This window comes from Hippopotamus amphibius, chromosome 7 (assembly GCF_030028045.1).
Source record: "Hippopotamus amphibius kiboko isolate mHipAmp2 chromosome 7, mHipAmp2.hap2, whole genome shotgun sequence".
NCBI lineage: Eukaryota > Metazoa > Chordata > Mammalia > Artiodactyla > Hippopotamidae > Hippopotamus > Hippopotamus amphibius.
Window position 1 is genome coordinate 38,291,296 of NC_080192.1, and position 16,222 is coordinate 38,307,517.

At 35.5% G+C, this 16,222-nt stretch overlaps 1 protein-coding gene across 2 annotated transcripts in view; it reads right to left on the reverse strand.

Annotated features, from left to right (window-relative positions):
• Window positions 1-16,222, reverse strand: part of OTOGL (otogelin like) — a 142,915-nt gene that overhangs the window by 97,050 nt on the left and 29,643 nt on the right. For both annotated transcript variants that reach the window (XM_057742453.1, XM_057742452.1), the window contains exons 13-19: window positions 15,865-15,973; window positions 14,719-14,765; window positions 14,083-14,228; window positions 12,844-12,967; window positions 11,191-11,368; window positions 7,926-8,050; window positions 1,768-1,977 (exon numbers count right to left, since the gene is read on the reverse strand). In XM_057742453.1, the coding sequence (XP_057598436.1) occupies window positions 1,768-1,977; window positions 7,926-8,050; window positions 11,191-11,368; window positions 12,844-12,967; window positions 14,083-14,228; window positions 14,719-14,765; window positions 15,865-15,973 (939 nt within the window). The remainder of the gene's footprint in view (window positions 1-1,767; window positions 1,978-7,925; window positions 8,051-11,190; window positions 11,369-12,843; window positions 12,968-14,082; window positions 14,229-14,718; window positions 14,766-15,864; window positions 15,974-16,222) is intronic.

A 16,222-nucleotide genomic window follows, 5' to 3' on the forward strand; every position in this document is an offset into this window, starting at 1 on the left:
GTCTATGATAGACATAAATCATGAAAAAAGAAGATATCTTGCATCAATAAACCTACAACATTACATAATCCTATAACATAAATAAACAAACAATTCTTTGCCTCAACAGAAGTATAACAGAAGAATAAAATTTCTATGTGAAATTTATTTGTGTGACATTTGTAACATTCTTTACAGCCTGTGCTATATATATATTTTAATATATTTAAGGTATTTTATCCACCTAAATAAACTTCCCGTCTTCACATTTTAATTTATTTACTGCTATATTACATTTACTTACTGACACCATCTTCTTAATGATATTATTTAATCCTAAGTAAACTTTTACTCACCTACAAATAACACAAAACTTGACTTTATTGATCTATACTCACAGCTTCTGTTTTTTGCCTTTTTAATCATGTTTACACTTTTTGCTAAACCCTTCCAATTTCTTTTTAGAACAAGCTGAACTGATTATTTAAGCAAGCTAAAATAATCTAAAAACACATGTGTACGAACACCTCAAAAGTGCTGCATAAAACACAGCTGAAATAATAGTAACCGTGTAATTGATCTTGTGAGAAAAAAATGGGGGTGAAGTGTAACTTCTCCAGATGCCAGAAGTAAAGAGAGAAATAAAATCCAGAAGTTTTAAGGAGAGGAAGCAAGGATGGGCCCTAGTAATCTTGGACCTGATATTCAACTCTTTAGGAAATGGAAAATGAAAGTTGGTCCTTTTCAAGGCAAGGAATTGGGAGCCCCTTAATATGGAGCTCCAAAAAAAGTCACCATCTTCAGTTAAAAAGATGGACTACAGCAGAAGTCAGCAAAGTCTTTTTGTAAACAGCTAAATGGTAAATAGTTTCAACTTTTCAGACCATGCAGTCTCTGTCACAACTACTCAACTCTGCCCTAGTAGCTCAAAAGCAGTCATAGACAATATGCAAACATATGGGCAGTAAACTTTATTTACAAAAAACACAGGAAGCCCAAGGGTGTAGTTTGCCAACTTCTGGACTAGAAGAAACCTGCTCACAGTACAGGGAGATTCCAGGAAAACTTCTCTAACTCTGTGGGGTCTCTGATGAAATAAAGTATCCTCTGAGAAATCAAGTTCCAGATTTACATCCTGCACAGGTTTGGTATATGAATTTACATTACTTTTATATTTACATTATTTTTGACTTAGAAAGCCCAAGCTGAGACAGTAACATCAAAACTGGCCAGTTATACTCCTGGAGTAACAGGGAAAAGTTTTTGAAACCACTGAAGGATGAAGAGAGGTGGAGAGAATGATGCTCTTGAAACCCAGCTCACAGAAGATTCTAATGGGGGGAGCCTTGATAAAGAAAGATTAGTTCATAAAGAAAATTATAGAATAATAAGGAAAGGAAACAATCTGCCATGTTGAGTAATTTACCTATTTAACTGTGTAATTATATCACATAACGCTTTCCCATACTTTCCAATACTTAGATAGGACATGTCTATAAGAATTTTTTTCAAAATTTTCAAATTATTTCTGTTGCATATTTCAAACCATACAGCTACACTCTAATTTTGCTTACGATAAAAAGTCAAAAGATATCAGTCTTATCCAGCAGAGTTCCAATTTTTATAAATAAAGCATTTCACCTTTTTTCATGTTTATACATTATAATGTTTCAAATAACTTAAGCAAATATTGTTTTTATTTTTTTAAAAATAGCAGTAATTACAAATGCAAAAATCCCTAAAGTGTTATTTGATCATTTTTATCAGTGCCAATGCCATCATACTCACCACAGAATGAAATCTGAGCTCTGAAATCGATGGGAACACCACGCTGGCCACAGAGGTAGGCATAGTGGGCAAGGGCATTGCATAGGCAGGCACTTCCGCACTTGCAGGCGTCGTGGCGGCATAGTTGATAGTACAGCCCAGGGCTGATGTAGATGTGGCAAGGAGCAAAGAGCTCTTGGTGGATGACATCACAGTGTGCTGCATATCCAACTAACAGACAGAGAACCCTATTAGCACTTCGTCTACTAGTCTAGCTAGTATCAAATACCACAAAGTATCAAATTCCAGCACTATCCAAGCATCTTGCTTTCCTAGAAATACGCTATACTTGCATATTACTTTCAATAAGAGCCAACATTTTTAGCTTATACTTTTTTGGGATTTGTTTTTACTTTTGGTAATACTGGTAACAGCACTTAACCCATATTTAATATTAGCAAAAAAAAGTATTACGTTATACCTGAATAAAGTGAGTAACAGAAGGGTTAATTGATAGAAGTGGCCTCAATTACCCCATTGCCTGAGGATCACCTTAGGAAATCACCTCAATTCTGCTCTAAAGAACTGATGAGTATCAGAAGGTTTGTTTCCAGACATCCATGCACAATAAAAGTAGTGCCGGATTGTGGATGTTATGGCGACTCCCTGGGATACACAATTATCCTGGAAGGATTGGGAGTCATCTCACTCCAATGGAGTCTCCGAGGTTAATGGTAGTGAGGCAGATGCCACACAGTCATTGAATGCAACATCTGCACAAGGCACAGTGCACAATGTCTGGTAAATACTAGGAGCTCAAAAATGTTTGATAAATTAATCTATGAATACATGAAAAAAATAAATAATGACTAGAAATTGGTAATGGAACATATTCTAAAGGCTATGAGCTATCGCTACCAAGCCAGTTGAGGGGATCTCTGCAATCATTTCTTGAAATTTGTTGACTGGTTCCTTGAGAACAACTGATCAGACATAATTCTTTATGGGATTAACCAAGTTTGACAAAACAATCTAGATTTCATCTTTCTGAAAAAGCCCAGTCTTGTGATTTGTTGGTGCAATGGACCTTGATTGCATTGATTTCTTCACAGATAAAATTAATCTTTGAGTTGTTGCGGTCTTTGAGAGACAACATGAGCTGCTAGAGATCAGAATTTTTTCACTACTGAGGAATGATACTGAACTTATTTTGTTGAGTATTTTAAACACATTTATTATTGGAAACACATGGTAATTATCTAAGTAATTACCTGAGTATTATATTTTTGCATTGTTACACACATAACATATGAAAACGAGTGACTTCGACTGTAACAGCATACTATTGGCACACACAGTCCCAATTCCCAGAATCTCCAAGCAAGCACTTTTATTGCATTCCCTAAGGATTTTTAGATCAAAAAACATTCCTACTGACATTAAGTGAAAGGGTGACTCAGAAAATCCTTGTTTAAAAATATCCTTCAATCATATCAACAACTTGAAGGATAAAAACCATATGATCATCTCAATAGATGCAGAAAAAGCTTTTGACAAAGTTCAACATCCATTTATGATAAAAGCTCTCCAGAAAATGGGCATAGAAGGAAATTACCTCAACATAATCAAAGCCATATATGAGAAACCAAAAGCCAACATCGTTCTCAATGGGGAAAAACTGAAAGAATTCCCTCTAAGAACAGAAGCAAGACAAGGGTGTCCACTCTCACCATAATAATGCAACATAGTTTTGGAAGTTTTAGCCACAGCAATCAGAGAAGAAAAAGAAATAAAAGGGATACAAATTGGAAAAGAAGAAGTAAAATTGTCACTTTGCAGATGACATGATATTATATATAGAAAACCCTAAAGACTCTACCAGAAAACTGCTAGCACTCATTGATGAGTTTAGTAAAGTAGCAGGATACAAAATTAATGCACAGAAATCTCTTGCATTCCTATACACTAACAATGGAAGAGCAGAAAGAGAAATTAAGGAAACTCTCCCATTCACCATTGCAACAAAAAGAATAAAATACCTAGGAATAAACCTGCCTAAGGAGGCAAAAGATCTGTATGCAGAAAACTTTAAGACATTGATGAAAGAAATCAAAGACGACACAAACAGATGGAGGGACATACCATGTTCCTGGACTGGAAGAATCAACATCATGAATATGACTGTACTACCCAAAGCAATTTACAGATTCAATGCAATCCCGATCAAATTACCAATGGCATTTTTCACAGAACTAGAGCAAGAAATCTTACGATTTATATGGAAACACAAAAGACCCCGAATAGCCAAAGCAATCTTGAGAAGGAAAAATGGAGTTGGTGGAATCAGGCTTCCTGACTTCAAACTATACTACAAGGTCATAGTGATCAAGACAGTATGGTACTGACACAAAAATAGAAAGGACGATCAATGGAATAGAATAGAGAACTCAGAAGTAAGCCCAAACACATATGGGCACCTTATCTTTGACAAAGGAGGCAAGAATATACAATGGAAAAAAGAGAGCCTCTTCAATAAGTGGTGCTGGGAAAATTGGACAGCAACATGTAAAAGAATGAAATTAGAACACTTCCTAACACCATACACAAAAATAAACTCCAAATGGATTAAAGACCTACATGTAAGGCCAGACACTCTAAAACTCCTAGAGGAAAACAAAGGCAGAACACTCTATGACATCCATCAAAGCAAGATCCTTTTTGACCCACCTCCTAGAATCATGGACATAAAATCAAGAATAAACAAATAGGACCTAATGAAACTTAAAAGCTTTTGCACAGCGAAAGAAACCATAAACAAGACTAGAAGGCAACCCTCAGAATGGGAAAAAATAGTTGCCTATGAAACAATGGACAAAGGATTAACCTCCAAAATATACAAGCAGCTCATGCAGCTTAATACCAAAAAAGCAAATAACCCAATCCACAAATGGGCGGAAGACCTAAATAGACATTTCTCCAAAGAAGACATACAGATGGCCAACAAACACATGAAAAGATGCTCAACATCACTAATCATTCAAGAAATGCAAGTCAAAGCCACAATGAGGTGTCACCTCACACCGATCAGAATGGCCATCATCACAAAATCTGGAAACAACAAATGTTGGAGAGGGTGTGGAGAAAAGGGAACTCTCCTGCACTGTTGGTGGGAATGTAAGTTGGTACAGCCACTATGGAAAACAGTATGGAGGTTCCTTAAAAAACTACAAATAGAACTACCATATGATCCAGTAGTCCCACTCCTGGGCATATACCCAAAGAAAACCATAATCCCAAAAGAAACATGTACCATAATGTTTATTGCAGCACTATTTACAATAGCCAGGACATGGAAGCAACCTAAATGCCCATCAACAAACGAATGGATAAAGAAGATGTGGCATATATATACAATGGAATATTACTCAGCTATAAAAAGGGATGAGATGGAGCTATATGACATGAGGTGGATAGACCTAGAGTCTGCCATACAGAGTGAAGTAAGTCAGAAAGAGAAAGACAAATATTGTATGCTAACTCACATATACGGAATCTAAAAATGGTACTGATCAACTCAGTGACAAGAACAAAGACGCAGATACAGAGAATGGACTGGAGAACTCGAGGTTTGGGAGGGGGCGGGGGGCGAAGGGGAAGCTGAGAAGAAGCGAGAGAGTAGCACAGACATATATATACTACCAACTGTAAAATAGATAGTCAGTGGGAAGTTGTTGTGTAACAAACGGAGTTCAACTCGAGAATGGAAGAGGCCTTAGAGGACTGGGACAGGGAGGATGGGGGGGACTCAAGGGAGGGTGGGGGGGGTGTCGAGGGAGGGAGGGAATATGGGGATATGTGTATAAAAACAGATGATTGAACTTGGTGTACCCCCCCCAAAAATAATAAACAAATAAATAAAATTTAAAAAAATATATCCTTCAGAATCCACCTCAGAATTGACTTTTATCTATTTATTTTCCTTTCTTTGGGGAATCTTTTTGAATTTACCTATTTGAAGTTAAGAAAAAATAGTTCATGGCAAAGGTGAAGAAGAAGAATATCTAAAATATGTCACAGAAGACATAAAATATGGGACAAAAGTGATATATATATATAAACAAAAAAACAGGTAATAAAAGAGGTCATTACAAAACAACCAGAGAAAAACTAAATTTATCAATTGGACTTCAATCCAACTTTTACATGTTATTAAAAACATAAGTTTATTGAAATATCCAAGTGGGAACTGAGAAAATTAGAAACAAACTGAGTGAGAAGAATTGAGGGTGAAGGATTAGATCTATTAGTAAAAAGTTGAGGACAGAATTGCAAAGGGGAAAAGTATTGTTAAATGGGACTGAGGTTAAAAGCACTGAATCATAGAAACCAAAAGACTCTAGTCTAGTCCTCTTATTATAGATAGGAAAAATTACCAAAGAGGTTAACAATCTTCCTTAAGTTTAGAAGTTGGCCTAGATAAAAAGATAACACTAAATGCAAGATTATCCTGTGTTCTTTCCAGGACACTAAAACTGTAAGTTAATAATAAGGACCATAGAACAATAAACAGAAATCTTCCAAACAACCACTACAAAATCCAGAAATGGGTACTCAACCAATATTAGGAGGGAGAGTCAAAAATTATCCGTCCTCTGGCTGTGGAATTTATTTTAATTAACTTTTAGAAAAGACAAATACATCATTTTTCGACATAATCTCCTTGCTTTTCAATACACTTTGTCCATCTGTCAACAAGCTTTCATATTCCCTCATTAAAAAATGTTTTAGACTGAGCTGTCAGCCACGAATGCACCACTGTCTTCACTTCATTAGAGGTGAATTTTCATACTCGTAGGGCTGCTTTCAGGGGGCCAAACAGGTGAAAGTCCGATGGAGCAAGATCAGGACTATAGAGTGGATGCTGTAACACCTCAAAATGAAGTTTTTACAGAGTGTTGACAGTGTGGGCAGAAGTGTGCGGACGTGCATTGTCATGCAAGATCACAACACCCTTGGATAGCAGTCCTCTGTGTTTAATCTGAAGTTTAGGCTTCAGCTCTTCAATAAGCATCTCTGTCCATCCATACACACTTCTTTGCGACAAAACACTTTCTCCATACTGCACACAAAGTCTTCGATAAATAATGGCACCAGGTAACCCTCAGGCCACAAAAAATGAATCACTGCACGCTGCTCTTCTTTCATGCAAATCACAAGTAGGGCAACCATTTTTGCTTACACCACAGTTACAAATGAACTGATGTAACATGTTCACACCTTCACAGCAGTGACTGGGCAGACAGTAGCCTTGAACAGAAAGCGCTGATAAGACAGTGCGGCCAACAGAAGTTTTAACATAACTGGAGTGTGGATAATTTTTGACATACCCTCGTGATAACAAACTTTTAAAACTATCGAAAAACAGTAAACTGGCCAAAATAATTAAAGGAACAAATTTACACTATAAAAATATCTATTTATGCATGCACATTAATTTTTTTTCACAAAGTTATCTTAAAAAAAAAAAAAGTCTTCTTTTACCGAACAGTAAAATAGCCTTTCACATGGTCTTCTGTGGCTTTAGTAAAAAAGAAAAATACAACCAAAACTTCTCAGCATGTGAGCTGCACTCTCATTGTAAACTGGAACTCTGAAGCATGACCATCTCAAACTGTTGCACACCTGATGGCACACAGCTTCTCTGGATCACTGGCTTCTTGCTTATGAAGCCATAATATGTTCTGTGAGTAGGAACCCATCATGTGACAGTAACAAACAGGAAAATTCATACTCATTGTCACACTATGGAACCGAAGTTGAAGACCCCAAGACCATTCGATCATTATTAGAATACTTTCAGAGATTTTTCTTTAGCATTTAAAGAATCTAAAATATCCAAAATGCTAGCTCACATTTGGGAACAACTGAGGGGTTTCTGAACACCTAAAATAAGTAAATTTATGAATTCAGAGTGGTAAATAAAATAGCCACTTTCTGGAGTTCTTTTTTAAAGTAACCTAAATTACATAAAGAGGCATACATATTAAACGAAACTACATAAGGAATAGCATTGATTTTAACATAATGAAGAAAATCAGGATTTAAAATTACTATCTAATTTTACAAAGTTACAGTAATAAAGAGAACTTTTCCCTAGGTTTGCATGCAGAAAGACTTACTGTTTTGTTGATTAATGTTGCAGGGGTCCATCATAGGAACATGAACAGGTGCAAAACAAGTGGAGGAAACTCTCCATGCATTTGCATGAAGTTGTGGGGTACCTTCTATCATGCCTGATGGAGAACTAGAAAGCAAATATAATATTCTCTTAGTCTCTCCCATTCATTTCCTTCCTTCACAGTCTTCAAATATTGAAAAAAGAGAATACTGCTTTTTTTAATTTACAAAGAAATCTTGGAGTTTGAAATGTTTTATTACATTTTTAAATATACATTGTATTAACTTCCTGTTATTAAGACTTTACAGTGTGTCAAATTGTAGACATACATGGTTTTAGTTAATAATCATTTCAGCCTTGTGAAGAAAACACCATTATCCCCATTTTAGAGAGAAGGCAAAGCAGAAGCTTGGAGAAATATTAACATTCACTCAGCTGCTAAGTGTCAGAGCTGAGATTCAAATGTAGTTCACACCAATTTAATGAAATATCATTTACACAACCAAAACACTAATGTGTGTGTAGATTAGGGAGGTAGAGGTGGGGAGCTCACATGATTCTTTTCATGTCTTTAAGACAAATGTCTTAAATAGTCTATACTTCTGGTTCAATATTTCAATTTTCATTATGAGGCCTGAAATACTGAGGTTCCGTTGTGAAGTTGGGCAAACAAACCAAGTGACAACTGAGGAGAAATGGCATATGTGGCACTCTTCATCCATGTTTACTCACTTCTTCAGCTCCCTCAGCAAACCAAAATGGAAGAGACTGTCTACCCTCAGGCTTATAAACCACAACAATGTTTAAGAGCCAGACACTAACATGCCCCCTCCAGCAGTCATCAAGATTTATTAACTCATCAGCCAGTTCTGAGTGACAATCCCTATTGGAGTTGTGCCAAACACTGTCACACCTACTTAGAGAATCAGGTTGGACTAGGTTTCCTGTAGAAAGCTTCGACCTAGCAAAACTTCACTAATGCAAGCCATAACTGCATTAATTGCTACAACAGGCTGAATAGTAGAGTAGCATTTTTTCTGGCTTAGGGTCCAAATAAACATAAATACTTTGCTTACCATTTATCTCAATCACCATTATGAAGCTATATGGAGCTTCTCACCAGGATGACCGAGACAGGAGAAAAGAAAGGAGCCACACAAGCCACTCCATAGTGCTCGTCCTTTGTATCCACACGTTCCTTCTTTTTCCTATTCCTCAAAACGAAACTATTCTAGAACTGTATAGAATTATAACAAACACCCAATCCAAAATCTAATTTTGCTCCGATGAGACACGAAGACTTGCTGAAATTGCATGACTTGCACTAGCTCTTCTCATTCTTTCCCTGTCCATCCCTCTTCATCCTTACAGAGCACAATACAATAGGTCAAGGTGATGGGTGTGCTCAGGGTTCCCAGGAGGAACTGACTCAGAGCTTGGCTCTCTTATTCACTTAAAACAATAAACACAAAAAAAAAAAAGGAGCTAAAATGTAGACCCATTTATGTATTGCATTCATTTTATAAAATTGCCTTTCAGTTCACCATAGTTAACTTACTAAAACGAAGGCATACAAAATAAATTTTGAAGTAATTAATATTTTCCATTCCATTATATCTGCAGATTCACATTAACTTTTGTGACGTAAGGAATTTTAACTGTTTATGCTGGAAAGCTAAACAATGTTTGAAAATTATCTCTGACTCTGAAATATTATCCTGCACTGTTATCAGGCCTGAATGTTTATGCATGGAGGAGACCGGTGCCTTAGAAAGAGGCAGACAGATCTGCCATCTGTTAAACATTGACTACTAACCCCTTCTGACAAGCAGGAAGGGAAAGAAGGCTTAATGTCTTCTCTGCAAATCTTAACCAAGTCACTTAATACAGTTTCTGTTTCACAAATGTGATAAAGATATCAATATTCTGTCCTACCAATAAATGAAACAAACAAACAAATCCCTAAATGACCTAAAAGCAAATTAATTACACAGGAGAAAAGATAAAAGAAACTTTCTTTTGAAATTAAAAAATGTAAATGCCCTTTCTCCTGGCTGTTCCAGATTCTCTTTTTGGTGCTGCATCAAAAGTTCTGCCTCTATTCAGTTCAATGATCTAGTGCATATAAGGTTCTATGCTAGTTCTTAAGAATATAAGGATTAAGGACATGGTTTTTATTCTCAAAGCCCTTGCAGTTTTAAGTGGAAACCAGACAGATAAATGACATTTTCATAGATAACAGAGTCAAAATTAACTTTGGTGGGATACAAACTCACTTTGTGAAGCAAACAATGACCAAGTTGGTTTGAAAAATAAATAGGAGTTAATGGGGATGATTAGGAAGGGGGAAGAACCCAAAGCAGGAAGGCTTTGCAGACGTGTTTTCTCTAAAATGGCATTTGGAGAATGGCTTCTCCAGGAAACGGTTTCCCTGCCTACCCAGCCCACACTGCCCTACTCAAAATTTTGCTGTGCTTCTAGCCACAACCACACAGGTCAACACTTAACTTTTTTTTAATTACCTCAGTACTTTTTTATATATACTGTGATTAACACCTTGCCTAGAACAAATTATTTCTTAAAGATGGCTGTCCCCTCCCAATCTGCAATATAAGCTCCTTGAGGATGGGAACCACACCTTACTGCCTTAATTGTTCCACAGTGCTTAGCGCAATAACAGGTGCTCAAAGCATTTATACTAAGTTATACAGCATGTCTTTTCACACGTAGGTGAAAGTGCTTTGCCAATACAAGGGCTATAAATGTCTTTTATTGCTCTTTCTCCTAATGAAACACCAACTATCACAAAATCCAATTAACTTAGATGCCCCAATGTTGCTTTAGAGATATCATTCATACCAAATGATACTAAGATTTTTTAAAGGCAGCACATTTTTTTTAAAATAAAATACTGTTAAGCTTGATAGGATAGGTGGCAGAGAGAGAATAACGGGAAGTTATTCTGTGGGTAGCCCTCAGGCTCTGAGTCTCGCTGCCTAAATTCACAGTCCAGCTCCACTGTACTTGAGCTAAGTGACTCAGCTACTTTTTTGTCATTTTGGTGCCTCAGTTAGCTTCCTTATCTATAAAACAGAGACACTAATCGGGGGATTGCTACAAAATTTAAACACGATGATCCATGTAAAGCTCTTGAGACAGTGAGGACTAAGCTATTATTAGTTAAGTAAACATTTTTAATGTAAGAATTTATATCCTCTAAATTACTAGCCATTAAATTACGTTAGCTATACAGAGATCATACTTACAGAAAATCATCCCTTATGTTCCCATTAAACGTGCCACACAGACCTAACGTTCTTCTTTTCCACACACTAGTGAGCTGAATATAAATTCTTTCCCCATCTATAGCAAACAGAATCTTTAAACCAAACGTGGTTTTTAAAAGAATAAATAAGGATGACAGAGTTTGAATTTCAACAATTCCTGCAGGAAAAGAACATACATAAATCAGCTTTGAGATTCACAGGCAGTATTCTGAAATGCTAATGTACAAATTCGGGAATCTTCTTCCAAAAGACTTCTTCCCAGTTCCTGCCCCTATGCTCCAGGGCCAATTTTTGCCACCTCCTCATTCCTTGTATGCCCTCCTCTAATAACATCCTAACTATTCTCTGTGTCTCCTAACATTTCTCAAAGCCATTTCCATAGTGTTGCTATAGTGGTCTACCAAGAAAAAAAAAAAGACTAAGTTAATCTCCTCATTAAAACTCATTGCTTATTTGGTTGAAGCATATGAGATTGCCTACTTTGTACATAAAAACTGTCAAATAAAAAGAACTGCATATTCAATTTCATATCAAGTTCAGTCAACATCCTTGGCACAACACTGAGTATGACCATGTAACTTATAACACAAATCAAGACATTTCTGAAAGCAAAACAGATTGTTATTAGTAACCATACTGGAACACAGGTATGAACAGCGCCCCCCAGGAAAACCACAAAATGTGATGCCCTGTATATAAGGCTTTCCCCATGGGATTAAGAGATACAAACTACTATGTATAAAACAGATAAGCAAGAAGGATATATTGTACAGCACAGGAAATACAGCCATTGTTTTGAAATAAATTTAAATGAAGTACACTTTATAAAAATATTGAATCACTATGTTGTACACCTAAAATTAATATAATATTGTAAGTCAACTATACTTCAATTAAAAAAAATAAGGCCTTCTCCACCAACATATGGACACCAAGTGGGGAAGGCGGGGGGGAGGTTGGGGTGGGATGAACTGGGGGATTGGGATTGCCATATATACATTACTAATAAGAAAAAAAAATCAAATTGTATGCTTTAAATATATGCAGTTTATTGTATATCAATTGTATCTCAATAAAAGTTCTTAAAAAAAAGGAAAAAAAAATAAGGCCCTCTCCATTCTCATCCCCTTCTCTTTCCTTATTCTCATTCCTGGACATTCTATATGTACCAACTTCATGCTGTAGCAATGCCAAATTAGTTACAGTTCCCCCTAAACATACTACATAGTTCTCCTCTTTGCTATGCCTAGAACACTTTCCCCACCTCCTTCATCCTGGCAGTGCCTCTGCTGTAAATGCTCAGTGAGATATTCCCTTCCTTAAGAAAACTTCCTGACCATACCTGCAGTGTTGAGTGAACTGTACCTAATCATTTAGACCCCCAAAGTCCCTATGCATATCTTTGAGTTTATCATATTTTTAAGTGGCTGTTTACTTGCATCTCTCCTCTTCCAAACTCTAGGCCACTTGAGATGAACACTAGGTCCCATAAACATGGTGGTCTCCACTAAGTCTGGCTGAGGACCTGGTGACACATAGGCAGTCAATAAATGTTAGGTTAATCAGCTAATGGGAAAAGTTGTGCTGTTGTTGTTAATGTAAGAAAAGTACACCATTAGCATTGTTTCTTACCATTCAGATTGAAGCCTTGGTTAGGACTGGTGAGGATTTGTCCTCCCCTACTAAGGGTCACTTGTTTGTTAAAATCATCCTCCAGAATTAGAGTTACAGACTGAAGGCAGACCAAGCCAAGGTTCTGCATAAAAATCAAATGATCAGTTAAAGGAATGAGAGAGAGAAAGACATAGAAAGGGACAGGGAAAATGGGAGAGGGAAACGGGAGAAAATGAGGGATAGAAAGGAGAAAAGAAGGGAGAGAGTGCACATAGATAAAAATTTCTGGTATATAGAAGACGAGAATAAGCAATATAACAAAGTAGTTACTACATCTCGTTGTGAACCTTATGTAGCCCCATTACTGATAAAACATATCTTTACATAGTACCTTAAATACACCATATACCTACATGAACTTTACACAGATTATTAAATACAAATGTTTTCAATAAAGTGCCAATACTTATGTTTTCCATGCACATAACTAAAGTATCTTTACAAATTCACTTGTGGTATATTAAGTATTTTAAAAATTCAGTGTAGAAAAGAACGAAGAGAATTACGATTCCATGCAGAGGGTTAACTGAGACTCTGATATATTGCAAAGGAAAAGAAGTCAAACTAAAAAGTTAATAAAGTAGACTGGAATTTTGTTGGAAACAACCATTTTATGTGGGAATAAAAGTAGAAAAAAAGATTTTGGCAAAATTTTGACTACTTGATTTAGAGAGAGATGAATGAAAGATCTGGGTTTTTGTTTACCAATTATAGTTGTGTTTCCTTCAAGAAAAGATCTTTAAAATAAATATTCCAGAATGCTAAAAAATCCATCATATCTACTTAGAATGAGGTGAAACTTGTTAAATTCTGTCAAAAATCAGCTTTAAGATAGCAGTTTGGAAAAACTTATTGTCTATTTTTCAGTCATGCATGAAATGTTCCAAAAAAGCTATATATAAATAAATACCACTTTTAAGAAAGTGCAATAAATACATAGTATTTAAGCTATATTTTTTCATATTTTAATATCTCTGCAATCAGGATGCATGATATAATTAATAGTATAACAGATTAATCAACACGTTTTCTTTCTTTGCAGTATATAGAATAATGATGCATCTTAACAATCAATAGTGTCTTATTTTTGAAGAAAATAACTATACCCATTCCTGTTACCATTCTTAACCTAGAAAAGAAATTTGAGTCACAGAAAACAAAATGAACATTCCTTTGGTCTTTTTGAAATGTTCTTACCTGCTCACAGTGAGCTTTCTGTAAAGTAATTGTGAATTTATCTTTTCCAGTTCCTTTTACAAGGATGTATTGGCACATTCCAATGAAAGAATAATGTCGACCATCAAAAGTAGTAAAATGAGAATCACCTACAACAGAGCATTGAACTACCAAAAAAGAAGAAGGAGGAGGAGGAGGAGGAAGGGGAGGGAAGGTGGGAGGAGGAGGGGGAGGAAGGAGAAGGAAAAGAAGAAGGAGAAAAGGTAAAGAAGGAGAAAGAAATAATGTTTATTCTTAAAAAGCAATAGGTCAACAGGGTAAATATTCAAATATCAAAAAGAGTAGCTACGGTGTTTAAAATTTATTAGTTTGACAAACTTACTAAATTATGTTATTGGATTTAGTTTAAAATTCATTAAATGGTAGCTGTCCCACATATTTTTTTAATAATATTCGTACTATTTTAGTAATTTTTTCCCAAAGCTTTCTCAGAGCTATCATTTATTCAGTTTTCCACTTATCCTCTGAACATCTGGATTTAGAGATCATTACATCTCTTGTTATATATGAGATGACCTTATAAAAATCAGTGCTCTCTTCCTCCTCAATTTCAAGAAAATCAAGACATTTAGAAAAAAAATTTTTTTTAAAGATTACCTGGGCAGTCATGCTCAGTGCAGTTCCAAACTCCACCAACACATACACTAAATGAAATGATAAAAATATTAATCTAATTGTATAGAGAAACTGTATGAATATTTGCAATAATGTATTGGTAACTGTACCAAAACGATATTTTTTTAGGTTCAGAATAATCTGACTTGAAAAATATCTCTCCAAAAGTTCAATTAACTGATATATTTGGACTGGCAAACACCTAAATTATTATTTATTGCATGCCATATTTAAAAATCAATAAAGATGATACAAAGGGAGTACAGATTAGTCAAGAACAAAAACACTAAGCAAAGAACTTCTGTTTCTGTCCTTCCCTCATTGCTTAAACCAAAAAAGATCACACACAATAAAATATTTACCCATATATCAGAGAAATATACATATACAGAGTTAAGATTAACAAGTTAACTCATCTAAAAATTTTAAAAGTTGGCTTTGAGGATCATCACACACTAAAGAGAGAGAAAAGATGTTCCTTTGTAAGATAAATTCTGCCGTCTATCATGAAACAGATATGAATTTTGGAGGACAGAAGTAGTCTGTGAAACGCAGGAACTCAAATTGGTATCTAAGAAAAGGGTTAGTTTTCAATTGCATTTCAGTTATATACACAGACACCAAAGAGAAAAATTACCTAATGACATTTACACCTCTATTACTTTTCTGACTACCCTGCAGGGATTTAATCTTTGGCTATAATAGTCTAAGCCAGCCAATTTAAGAAGAATTTCTACAAGTCTCTAATCATGGTCAAAAATTGGTGATATGGATGGTCCCTTTTTAAAGTACTCAATAGAGAAGGCCAAGAGAATCATCAAGTTCTAAGAGTAAAAGTTTGTGCAAATTAGTGATTATGAATAACAAGACAATTCAACAGTTCATTACATGGATATAAGATTGTATAGAAATACCAAGGGAAGTGAGAAGAATTACATCATAAAAGGAAATACAGATGGTCCCCCCCACCACCCTGTCCCTATACAGGCTTTAAATAAAATGAAAACCATGTCTCAGAATTTTTGGAAGAAAAATCAATAAAAAGTATATTTCTTTAAACATATGTCATGGTAAAATTGTCAACTAGTCAGGTACCCAGAAACAACCAGCTGTACATTAATCACATACCATTCAGTACATTCTTGTTCAATTTTTGAACCAACTGAATAAGCTAATCCATGAAAATTGCATGGGCAATTTTCCAAGGAGATGCAAGTCCCATTTTCCATTATGAGGCCTATTTAAGAAAAATATATATCAAATTTACAAAAGAAATAATAAAGATTGTATTCTTTGAGTATAATAATTCAACCAAGTTTTATTGGAACATTTGCTTACACTAGGTGCTGGAAATACAAGTTTCTTTACTTTTCAGGGGGATTACCAACAGCCTGGCTCTGTCTCAATCAGTAGCCACCTTATAAGGGTCTATTTTCAGTGGTTTTCAACTTTCTTTTCCCATGATTTGCCATCACAAACTCAAAGA